Source organism: Gymnoscopelus braueri (genome assembly GCF_963280865.1).
Source record: "Gymnoscopelus braueri genome assembly, chromosome: 10".
In the NCBI taxonomy this organism is placed as follows: Eukaryota; Metazoa; Chordata; class Actinopteri; order Myctophiformes; family Myctophidae; genus Gymnoscopelus; species Gymnoscopelus braueri.
Genome location: NC_137611.1, coordinates 3,768,494 through 3,781,322, shown reverse-complemented (window position 1 = coordinate 3,781,322; position 12,829 = coordinate 3,768,494). Strand labels below are relative to the sequence as shown.

Sequence of the window (12,829 nt, the reverse complement as noted above, 5' to 3'; positions counted from 1 at the left end):
ATTCAAGTAGATATTTGAATACCGGACTTTTACTTTGTAACAGAGTGTTTCTAACAATCTGGTATTGATACTTTTACTCAAGTAAAGTAACAATGGGGTACTTCTTCCATCTACCAGCCAGAGTGTGCTGACCTTCACAGCAGGTTCAACATGGCTCTGACCAACTAAAAGGCTCATTTGGCCCAAAGGAATTGAACATAAAAAAACAGTATAAGGCATCTGAAACTGACTGAGTGCGTGCGTGCGTGCGTGCGTGCGTGCGTGCGTGCGTGCGTGCGTGCGTGCGTGCGTGCGTGCGTGCGTGCGTGCGTGCGTGCGTGCTCTGAAAACCACTCATACACCCAGTAATCGGGGTACAGTTCATGGCAGAGTCAAACAGAAATAGAGAGAGTGTCAGAGACGGTGTGTGACTGTCGATCAATTTACTGTTTGAAAGGGGCAACAGCAGGGGGGGGAAAAATATCTAATCTTCAATAACATCTTTTTATTTTGCTTCGGAACACTTTTTCCTTTCTTTTTTTGCACTGCCCGACCCACCAAGGTTGGTATTTCTGTGAAGATCCGCTCACAGCACAACAAAACAGAAAAGGAGAGAGATGAGAAGAAACAGGGGGGCAAAAAATATTGAATTTATTATCGAGTGTGCCTCCCTTGTGGCTCAGACAGAGAAGACTTGCGTAAAGTTCACAGCAGAGAGAGAGAGAGAGAGAGAGAGAGATAGAGAGAGAGGGAGAGGGAGAGAGAGAGAAGGAGAGGGAGAGACAGAGACAGAGACAGAGAGAGAGAGAGAGAGAGAGAGAGAGAGAGAGAGAGAGAGAGAGAGAGAGAGAGAGAGAGAGAGAGAGAGAGAGAGACAGGGAAAGAGACAGAGAGAGAGACAGAGACAGAGACAGAGACAGAGAGAGAGAGAGAGAGAGAGAGAGAGAGAGAGAGAGAGAGAGAGAGAGAGAGAGAGAGAGAGAGATGCTCTTGTTCAAGGAGCTGTCTCAATCACTTTCCATTTAAAATGGAGGGGGTGGAGGTTTGCTGGAGGCAATAATTCATACGCTATATATAGGGTTTAACCAAAAAACATATTTTACTCCTAAAATGGAATCTAAGGCGCAGGGAAAAAAACAAACAAGTCACCAGAGGGACAACAGATCTACGGAAAGTCTTCTGTGGCAATGAGACACGTTGTATGAATTTGGTGCGGTTGGTGCGGATCTAGAAATAGGATGGTATAATTATTGGTTGGATGGCGGGTGGATAATGAACATGTATATGCGGATTTGGGTGACGATAAACCCGATCCACGCATCTCTATCTAAGAGGCAAATATTGTTATTTTACTCCACTGGCATTCTTCAGGGCACAGGCAAAATGACACCTCAGAAACTTTAGCTCACACCCAGAAGCGTTAAGCTTCTCCCAGCTGTGAGTTTGGACTTCAAATTTCCACAGCCGATCATCGCGACCAGAGTATGGTGTACCCCCCCACAGGTAGATGGTGTTTTCTATGAGCACAGCCGTGTGGCGGATGCGCTTACAGGGAACCGTGTTGTCGTTCTCTTCTTGGGGCAATGTCTCCCAGCGGAGAGGGACTTCACCAGTGTGCAAGATGTGAACCTCAATCTGACCCGAGAGCTCATCGCCATATTGCTCCTTCCCTCCAAAGGAATAGAACTTGTTCCCCACCGCCACGGCTTTATGACAGAACGTCCTCGGCTGTGCTCCTTCTACGGACTCCGTGCGGTACATTTTGCTCACCAGCACCACTGTGGGTCAAAGTGATTGGTTGGTTGAATCTTGCTCTGTAAAATATGTTTTCTTCCTGACAGTTACGGGGAAACTCACATGCAATCCAGTTTGATATCAGCGTCTTGTAACTTCTATTGCAACCAGAACGATTTGAAGAATTTGGTGGACGACCACTTGTATAATATGACATCACGTGAAGCTTGGCCAATCAGGGAAGCTGATGCCCTAATATGGCGTGAACGAACGTTGTAAAGCTCTGAAAGTGACAGATACAGTGATGTCCATATATGGGCATAAAAGGGTCACAGACAGACAGAGGGGTACAACTGCTACTCTGAGAGGTATGACGGGTACAAGGAGGGGTGCAGCCACTCAGCCGGCAGAGATAAGGAGATATAGCAAACATGTATTTATGTGTATTATTCAGTGGTGGAAAAAGTACTCAAATGTTTTACTTAAGTAAAGTATCAATACTGCAATGTAGAAGTACTCTGTTACAAGTAAAAGTCCGGAATTTAATTGAGTAAAATTTAAAAAGTATTGGTATCAAAATGTACTTAAAGTACCAAAAGTAAAAGTACTAAAATGTTTGAAAATAGCATATCTACAAGCTCACAACGCGTCGCATCGCACCGCATATTACAGGAGGAGCGGCAGGTCAAAAAGCGGCATGCGACATGGCGCCGACATGCCACCTACTGTAAGCTACGATGACTAAAACTCTGACTAAATATACAGAAAATGTTGTCAACAAATAAGAACTAGAATAAAATGTTTGGCAGGGACTAGTGGAGATCCCTAAAACTAAGACAAGTCATCATGGGAGCGCGCGAGTGTCACAGACCAAAAAAGTTGATATAAAAGCTCACAACGCATCACAGCTTGTAGATCGGCTATTTTCAGCATGCATCACGGCCCGGCAAAACTCGATTTTAGTCGACTAAATCAACTGTAGCTTTAGCCGACTAAAATCCTATGATACTGTATCTACTCGACTAAAACGAGATTAAAAGTAAACATTTCAGGTGACTAAAATATGACTAAAACTACGGGTGGGGAGGAATCAATTGTCATAATGACTAAATTGGGGTGAAGAAGGGGGTACAAAGCACAAAAAAAGGTCACGGTACTTTTTTATTTACAACCTTTTTATCATGACATACCGATAAATAGGAATAGGAGTATACTATGTTAGTTCCATTGACCCAGACCAGAACACAATTGACTTAATGGTTGGGAAACGTTGGCTCAAAAGTTATATTCATGTTATTATTCCTACGTTAGGATCCAAAACTGCTGGTGTTGCCTCTGCCTGGTTTTCATTTCTAGCTCATAAGGAGTTTGGTCAAGGGGATAAAACTGATCCCACATCAGCACTTCTGCTCCGTGTGATAAATTCACTGGTCCTGGATCTCTATAGCTCTTTGTTAAACCGTGGCGTATGTTATATAGTGAGACCAGCTGAATGCAGACGTCTGTATACTGTATCAGCGCACCGGCAGCTTAAGGCTCAGAGGGACACGTCGTCGTGTTAGAAAACGTGGCTGTAGAGTGAATGCACAAACACGCACACATTATATTTACACATGTTTAACATGCAGAGGCTGTGGTACCTATAGCCACGTTACAGCAGGCAGAACGGATCGATAAACACGAGACACGCATGCACACACACGTACACGGCACGCAAACACACACACACACACACACACACACACACACACACGCGCCTCTCTGTTTACACTGTGTCCGTGCATCAGAGCTGTAACCAATTGTGAGGGTCTAAAGACTAATTTAAAGGGATAGTTCACCCCAAAAAATTACATGGATTTTCATTTCATTTTTCATGGAGACTTGAATTCATGGATTTTTAATTTCTAGGCCAATAATCAGATGACCAGCGGACCGGTAGGCAGCGGTTCCGGTAGCAGACACAAAGGAGACTCTTTGTGTCTCCTACCGGATTTGGAAAAAAAGTCATTTTGGGGGTGAACTATCCCTTTAGTCAAACAACACCAACCGCTAGACAGATTGTGAACCACAGGGTCAGTGGTCAATACTGGGAGGTTAAAAGACTCGGTGCTTGGGTCCCAAAACGGGCCGTCCCAAAACGGGCCGTACAGCACAGTGTAGTACTGTAGGTCTGTCATACAGCACAGTGTAGTACTGTAGGTCTGTCACACAGCACAGTGTAGTACTGTAGGTCTGTCACACAGCACAGTGTAGTACTGTAGGTCCGTCATACAGCACAGTGTAGTACTGTAGGTCTGTCACACAGCACAGTGTAGTACTGTAGGTCTGTCACACAACACAGTGTAGTACTGTAGGTCTGTCACACAGCACAGTGTAGTACTGTAGGTCTGTCACACAGCACAGTGTAGTACTGTAGGTCTGTCATACAGCACAGTGTAGTACTGTAGGTCTGTACAGCACAGTGTAGTACTGTAGGTCTGTCATACAGCACAGTGTAGTACTGTAGGTCTGTACAGCACAGTGTAGTACTGTAGGTCTGTCATACAGCACAGTGTAGTACTGTAGGTCTGTCACACAACACAGTGTAGTACTGTAGGTCTGTACAGCACAGTGTAGTACTGTAGGTCTGTCATACAGAACAGTGTAGTACTGTAGGTCTGTCACACAGCACAGTGTAGTACTGTAGGTCTGTCATACAGCACAGTGTAGTACTGTAGGTCTGTCACACAACACAGTGTAGTACTGTAGGTCTGTACAGCACAGTGTAGTACTGTAGGTCTGTCATACAGAACAGTGTAGTACTGTAGGTCTGTCACACAGCACAGTGTAGTACTGTAGGTCTGTACAGCACAGTGTAGTACTGTAGGTCTGTCATACAGCACAGTGTAGTACTGTAGGTCTGTACAGCACAGTGTAGTACTGTAGGTCTGTCATACAGCACAGTGTAGTACTGTAGGTCTGTCACACAGCACAGTGTAGTACTGTAGGTCTGTCATACAGCACAGTGTAGTACTGTAGGTCTGTCACACAGCACAGTGTAGTACTGTAGGTCTGTACAGCACAGTGTAGTACTGTAGGTCTGTCATACAGAACAGTGTAGTACTGTAGGTCTGTCACACAGCACAGTGTAGTACTGTAGGTCTGTACAGCACAGTGTAGTACTGTAGGTCTGTACAGCACAGTGTAGTACTGTAGGTCTGTCATACAGCACAGTGTAGTACTGTAGGTCTGTCATACAGCACAGTGTAGTACTGTAGGTCTGTACAGCACAGTGTAGTACTGTAGGTCTGTCATACAGCACAGTGTAGTACTGTAGGTCTGTCACACAGCACAGTGTAGTACTGTAGGTCTGTACAGCACAGTGTAGTACTGTAGGTCTGTCATACAGCACAGTGTAGTACTGTAGGTCTGTCACACAGCACAGTGTAGTACTGTAGGTCTGTCATACAGCACAGTGTAGTACTGTAGGTCTGTACAGCACAGTGTAGTACTGTAGGTCTGTCATACAGCACAGTGTAGTACTGTAGGTCTGTACAGCACAGTGTAGTACTGTAGGTCTGTCATACAGCACAGTGTAGTACTGTAGGTCTGTCACACAACACAGTGTAGTACTGTAGGTCTGTACAGCACAGTGTAGTACTGTAGGTCTGTCATACAGAACAGTGTAGTACTGTAGGTCTGTCACACAGCACAGTGTAGTACTGTAGGTCTGTACAGCACAGTGTAGTACTGTAGGTCTGTCATACAGCACAGTGTAGTACTGTAGGTCTGTCACACAGCACAGTGTAGTACTGTAGGTCTGTCACACAGCACAGTGTAGTACTGTAGGTCTGTACAGCACAGTGTAGTACTGTAGGTCTGTCATACAGAACAGTGTAGTACTGTAGGTCTGTCACACAGCACAGTGTAGTACTGTAGGTCTGTACAGCACAGTGTAGTACTGTAGGTCTGTACAGCACAGTGTAGTACTGTAGGTCTGTACAGCACAGTGTAGTACTGTAGGTCTGTACAGCACAGTGTAGTACTGTAGGTCTGTCATACAGCACAGTGTAGTACTGTAGGTCTGTCATACAGCACAGTGTAGTACTGTAGGTCTGTCATACAGCACAGTGTAGTACTGTAGGTCTGTCATACAGCACAGTGTAGTACTGTAGGTCTGTCATACAGCACAGTGTAGTACTGTAGGTCTGTCATACAGCACAGTGTAGTACTGTAGGTCTGTACAGCACAGTGTAGTACTGTAGGTCTGTCACACAGCACAGTGTAGTACTGTAGGTCTGTCATACAGCACAGTGTAGTACTGTAGGTCTGTCATACAGCACAGTGTAGTACTGTAGGTCTGTCATGGACCGGCCTCTTCCCATGACAAGGGTGTTTTTAATGAGCCTGGCTTCAACGGTTTGAGGCAGAATGTCTTAATTGGGTCCCTTGCTATTTAAAGAAGTTTGCTTTGTAACACAGTGGCTTGATTTATCTCAGCGTTATTTAATGATGTTCACTGCGTGACTCTGTACATTAGGCTAGTCGACCGACTTAAACAATGAGTGCTTAGAGGGGCTGTTTCACCCATAATATTTCTGGACTCTGCGCTGTCTCCACTTTAAGTGTAGATACAGTAAGTCACTGATGGAAATGTGTCTAAGGTTCAGTTTTTAAGTCGGTACATAGAGCATTTACAGGAGAGAATACATTTACTTTGCCTTCCACAAGTAGAAAAGCATTTTAGTCTGGTATCAACATAAGACATTTTCCCATTCATCTGAACAGTGGTGGAAAGTAAGTACATTTACTTTACTTAGGTACAATGTTAAGGTGTTTTTACTTTACTGGAGTATTTCCAATTTTCAGTACTTTTACTTCTACTCCACTACATCTCAGAGTAAAATATTATACTTTTACTCCACTACAATTATTTGAAAACTTTAGTTACTAGTTACTTTGTAGATTTTGATTATTATTACAAAACATAAATTAACCATTTCAGCCCATATACATTTCGGCCATTTGAAAATAGCCGATCTACAAGCCCTCAATGCGTCGCATTGTGAGCTTGTAGATCGGCTATTTTCAAATGATTTTTATACATTTGAAATCTTGTGAAATGGGACATTCTGCATAATGAGTACTTTTACTTTTGTACTTTACGTTTATTTTGGTACCAATACTTTCCTACTTTCACTCAAGTAAATTCATAATTCCAGACTTTTATTTGTAACAGAGTACTTCTACATTGCAGTATTGATACTTTTACTTAAGTAAAACATTTGAGTACTTTTTCCACCACTAAATAATACACATAGCTACATGTTTGCTATATCTCCTTATCTCTGTCGGCTGAGTGGCTGCACCCCTCCTTGTACCCGTCATACTTCTCAGAGTAGCAGTTGTACCCCTTTGTCTGTCTGTGACCCTTGTATGCCCATATGGACATCACTGTTTCTGTCACTTTCGGAGCTTTACAACGTTTGGTCACGCCATATTAGGGCATAATATGACATCACGTGAAGCCAAGCTTCACGTGAGACATTGCCCCAAGAAGAGAACGACAACACGGTTCCCTCTAAGCGCATCCGCCACACGGCTGTGCTCATAGAAAACACCATCTACCTGTGGGGGGGTACACCATACTCTGGTCACGATGATCGGCTGTGGAAATTTGAAGTCCAAACTCACAGTTGGGAGAAGCTTACCGCTTCTGGGTGTGAGCTAAAGTTGCTGAGGTGTCATTTTGCCTATGCCCTGAAGAAGGTCATGTATATCTGTGGAATATGGGAGGAGGTTAATGAAGATCATGTAGAAGGTGAATAGAAGGTGAATATAACGAGGAATGGATTCCACACGTTATGATGTAGTCCGTGAGCCAGGGGGGTTGGTCAGTACCATCTGAGGGGAATAATGCTCATAGTGATTTTTGTCAAGGTATGCATGTCTAGAGTTAGAAAATATGTGATAGCCTTGCACCAATGGTAGCTTTATGGGTGCTATCATGCATTTTATTTTATAACACTAGGCGAAAATGACATGGGTCAATCTATGAAAACATACTATTAACCCCCCCAAAAAATATACAAAAGGTTTTTCAATTGGTTCTGGTACATCTAGGCATGCTTAAGAACATACAAAAAAATCTAAGAAATTATATTTCTCGTAAAGCCATCATTTTCAAGATGGCGTCCAATATGACTGCCATGAGCTTAAATGGCTTTATGATACTGTTCAACCTAGAAAGGTGGTTTTGGTGTCTAAAACTAGGTTTTAGGGTTCAAGAAATATGGCTGAATCAGTGAAATTACCATCAGTTAATTATTTATTGCCAAATTAAAGATGGTGTCCATCCCATGGTGATGTTCCATTGTACTAAATTATGTTAAAAACAACAAAATATTGCAGTTGTGTGAGGGAATCTGTGAACTATGTGATTCATATGGGGACCTGGGGCAGGGGGGCGTTCATCTATTTCTAGAATCTATTTCTACTGTTATATTTTCACTTGCTGGTCAGTCTTTGGCCTATGTGCTAAAGGTCAGATTAAGGTCTCTCTCGCACCTTATCGGCCAACCAGGTGTCCAAGCAGGCAGCAGATATGGTCACTGGTTGACATGTACAGTAGGCCCTATTCACCTTACAATTGACATGGAGCCGTTTGTTGACACCTTGCAGGTATGGAATCAGCCAGAAAAGCAATGTAATTGTGCATCCCGGTGGGATGCATGTTATACAGTCATTCTTCAGCTGCATTGCAAAACTGATGCAAGGTTCAGCACTGGAAGTGGAAATGCATGTGGTTGCAGAACATGACAGGAAAGTTCAGTGGTCAGTCCTGAGTCAGCAGCACTCTTGAAGTGGTTTCTCTCAACTTGGCCAAATACATTTGAACAGATACAGCAGTAGCCTACCTGGACACTGCGCATTTCCATCCTACTGGCTGACAGTGGGTAGACAACTTCTTCCTACACTTCACATCCACCAGTTTGAATGTGCAGGGAGACACATTGACATTAATTTTACCTTTTCTCTCATGAAGCACATGACTGAAGCACTTCTTCCGTGCTGGCCATGTGCAGTGTGCTTGATATCTAACCCAGTGCCTGCCGAAGATGCACTTCTCACTCAACATCGACGGCTCCCTCATTACATCACCAAAATAGCCTTTTTTCACCTCCGGAACATTGCCCGTCTCCGTCCCTCCCTGACATCTTCCGCTGCCGAAACCCTCATTCATGCCTTCATCTCATCCCTGATAGACTACTGCAACAGCATCCTCCACGGTATCACCGCCAAAACCCTCAATAAACTTCAATATGTACAGAACTCAGCCGCCCGCCTGCTCACTCACACCCGCTCCAGAGACCACATCACACCAGTCCTCCGTGACCTCCACTGGCTCCCGGTCAAACACAGGATAAACTTCAAAATCCTCATCATCACCTACAAAGCCCTCAACCACCAGGCACCCCAATACATCTCCGACCTCCTTCACAACCACGTCCCCACCCGTTCCCTCAGATCCAGCGATGCCAACCTCCTCAAATTCCCCACCAAAAAAACCAAGCACACCTGGGGTGATAGGGCATTTTCCGTTGCAGCACCCACCCTCTGGAACCCACTCCCACCTCACATCAAAACCGCCCCCACCCTTGCCGTGTTCAAAACCTCCCTCAAAACCCACCTCTTCAGAACTGCTTTTCCCACCTAGCCTGATCTCCTACCACCTTTTCAACTGCCATTCAACTTTTGTTTTATTCCCTGGCCCTCTGCAGCCTTTTAACTTTTTAACTTTTTATTCTCTAGATTCTCTTATTAAAGTTGTTTTGTTTTTGTTTTGTTTTTATTTTGCTCTACTTAGTTCAACATGTAAAGCGTCTTTGAGTATTCAGAAAAGCGCTATATAAATCCCAGGTATTATTATTATTATTATTATGTGCTCCATGCCATAGAGGCTAAGCTAGACCTTGTCTGTCAGCACCATGATGGAATCTGGATCACTGTCTCTGCTCACCAGTCTGGGGAGCAGACTGCCATAATAATCAGGAAAGATGCTGTCATGATGCATGTGAGTGGAGTGGACTGAAGCCTTCCCCAAAATGTGCAGAAACAGTAGAGGGAGAGTTGAAGCACTGGTGTGTCTTGGTCATAAAATATTGGGGTGTATCCTCACACACAGAATGATCACCCACATGAGATGTCATCATGAAGAGTAAGAACATTAAGCAGAAGCCGTTGAGCAAGTTGTACACCTTCAGTGCTGACGATAGATACTGCATTTAGTCATGATGAGGCAGACATCACCATGATTTCCTATATCCCTGATGCAGCCATCTCTGGAAAGGGTGTGATACACATGCTCAGTGATTTAACTGATGTTCTTGTCCTGTTGGTGTATTGGGGTGTATCAGGTGGACCTACAGTGTAAAGTACAGATGGAGCATTGTGATGGGACAGTCTTATATGTATGGCAAAGGCAAGATCAGAGCACACAACACTTTGCTGGCAGGGGAACTTCCCAGGCTACCCTGATGTGCTGGGTGAGGTGGTTGCCACAAGTCAATGGCCCTTCCTCCAACACCGACCAACCTGTTGCACCACATGTGGGCTCATTTACAAGTGATGTTGTGGAAAGTGGCAGACCACCAAGCTCCACCTGACAAGTCGTTTGATGTCACACAATTTGGATGTGAGATCCAGGATATTCCTGTTCCTGTCATTGCTAAGGGTGACCCACCACCGTCAGAGCTATGTGACATGGTGCAATATCAATTTAGGGCACAGAGAGTGAGAAGTACATCACTGATGTACTGTAACTGCTCTGGTGAAGATGGTTACTGATGATATGTTCATGCTACAGATGAGGAGTGATGTCAATAAGGAGGATACTTGTAAGGATGAGGTAGAACAGGATGTGGGTTGGAGAATACAGATGTAGTTGCAAAATATACATATTTGCCATTAGATTATATAATTTTACATTCAGGTTATTATGAATACCAGTTCTTGTGACATGTTAATGACACTTTTCACAAAACAAATTGAATGAAAGTTCATCAAGTTGTTTCCATTTGTTGTTCTCCCAGAGGTCAAATTTAACCTTGACCTGACCTTTGACATGATTGACCTGATATAAAAAAAAAACAGGAATGGATTCTACACATATTTTAAATCTTTAGGTAATTTACAAAGGAACCCTTTGTGTTCCATCTTTCATTAAAACCGAAGTACATCTTATGTCACATATAGTCACTATGTTGTCACTGCCTGTAATAGAAAAATGCTAATTTTAACAACCTTTCTGAACAATATATAGTCTGAGCTTTATCCCAACCATTTTTCAGAGAGAGAGGGTCAATAATAAGAGAGAACCATCAGTTTGAAGTAGAATGCTTCATTCGGATTTTGAAAACTGTGTTTTGGCTTGTGGTTATAAAAGGAGTGATAACACACAGATAGCTACCACCGATGCAAGGCTATCACATTTTTCCTAGCTCTAGGGGTGTATACCTACCCAAAAATCACTATGAGAATTATTCCCCCCAGATGGTACTGATGTCCCCATATTTGGGGTCCTGGCTCACGGACTAATGTACACGTTGGACACTGACGAAATGGAGTGGACTTTAATTGAAACCCGAGGCGATCAACCAACGGCTATATTAAACTACTGTGCCACCATCATAGGGACAAAGATATTTGTATTCGGGGGCTACCCAAGGAGCGAGGACTGTTACGAAGGAAGCTGTTACAGCGACCTCAGAGAGTTTGACACAGAGACCAACTGCTGGAACGAAATTACTGTACTTGAAGATGGACGTGTGGACCATTCGGCCTTTGCCTACAATGAAGAGCTGTACATATTTGGTGGCGAGACCTGGCGAGACCTGGGGTGATACTTAGTTGTTCTTCAACGATTTGTGGACATTCAATCCAGAGACCTCCTCCTGGAGGAGGGTTGACACCGAGGGGAATGACCCGCCGAGTGGGAGAACTGGGTTGTGCTGTTGCATGGTGGGAGGTCCTATCATCCTCTTTGGAGGATCCCCCAAAGAGGATGATGATGATGACCTGTATACCTTAGATTTGGAGCCCTCCAAAGAGGGTGATGATGATGACCTGCATATCTTAGAATTGGAGCCTTACATGTATGTTTTATAATCATATATATCTACAAAGTAACTAGAAACTAATGTTTTCAAATAATTGTAGTGGAGTAAAATAACAATATTTTCCTCTGAGCTAGAAATGCGCGGATGGGGTTTATCGTCACCCAAATCTGCGTATTCATGTTCATTATCCACCCACCATCCAACCGCATGAATTATACCATGCTATTTCTAGATCCGCACCAACCACATCAAATTATTATTTTCCTGACGTTAGTTCTTTTTAGACCCCCCACCCTGACAAGCAGTGGAGTTGAAGCATTCATTTACTTTAACTCGGTTCCACAGATAAATATTTTGAAAATAGCCGACCTTCAAGCTCACAACGCCTCACAACGCAACAAGTACATTTTGAATTCCAGACTTTTACTTGTAACAGAGTATTTCTGTATTGCAGTATCGATACTTTTACTTGAGTAAAAAAAACTTGGTACATTTTCCACCACTGGGTCACAACACTAGGTTGGTTGTCATGGCGGCCAGTTCCCACCTGATGTTGTGAGGGAGTTCAGACTTCTCTACATCGTACTGAATGACTGCTAGTTTACATAGTGTCTTAAGACTAGGACTTAAGTCTAAGATGATCAGGTCATCGGGTTTGTAGACTTTAGACTTTATACTTTGTTTGGATCCTCTAAAGAGGATGACACGAGCTCCCATCATGCAACAGCACACACCATACATCTTAGACGGTCCTCTTCCCTTGGGCTCAACCTTCTTCCAGGAGAAGGTCTCTGGACTGAATCTCCACAGATCATTGAAGGTCTGGTTATCGTTGATGCCACCAAATATGTACAGCTTTCCATTGTAGGCAAAGGCTGAATGACTCCTGCGTCTTTCAGGAAGAAGCTGTGCAGAAGGCGTGTTCAGCCAGCAGTCGGTCTCTGTGTCAAACACTCTGATGATGTTGTAGTGGCCCCTCTGGTACCCCCAGCCCCCAAATACAAACATCTTTGTCCCAA

At 43.8% G+C, this 12,829-nt stretch overlaps 2 protein-coding genes across 2 annotated transcripts in view; both read right to left on the bottom strand.

Moving 5' to 3' along the window:
• LOC308092744 (uncharacterized protein) overlaps positions 1–1,740 on the bottom strand; it is a gene marked incomplete at its 5' end in the record, with an annotated part of 21,996 nt that extends 20,256 nt beyond the window's left edge. Inside the window, one exon of the mRNA XM_080438845.1 lies at positions 1,473–1,740. Within this exon, the coding sequence (XP_080294971.1) occupies positions 1,473–1,740 (268 nt within the window). The remainder of the gene's footprint in view (positions 1–1,472) is intronic.
• The window catches only part of astn1 (astrotactin 1), a gene marked incomplete at both ends in the record, with an annotated part of 727,677 nt that overhangs the window by 133,246 nt on the left and 581,602 nt on the right, over positions 1–12,829 (bottom strand). The window lies entirely within an intron of this gene.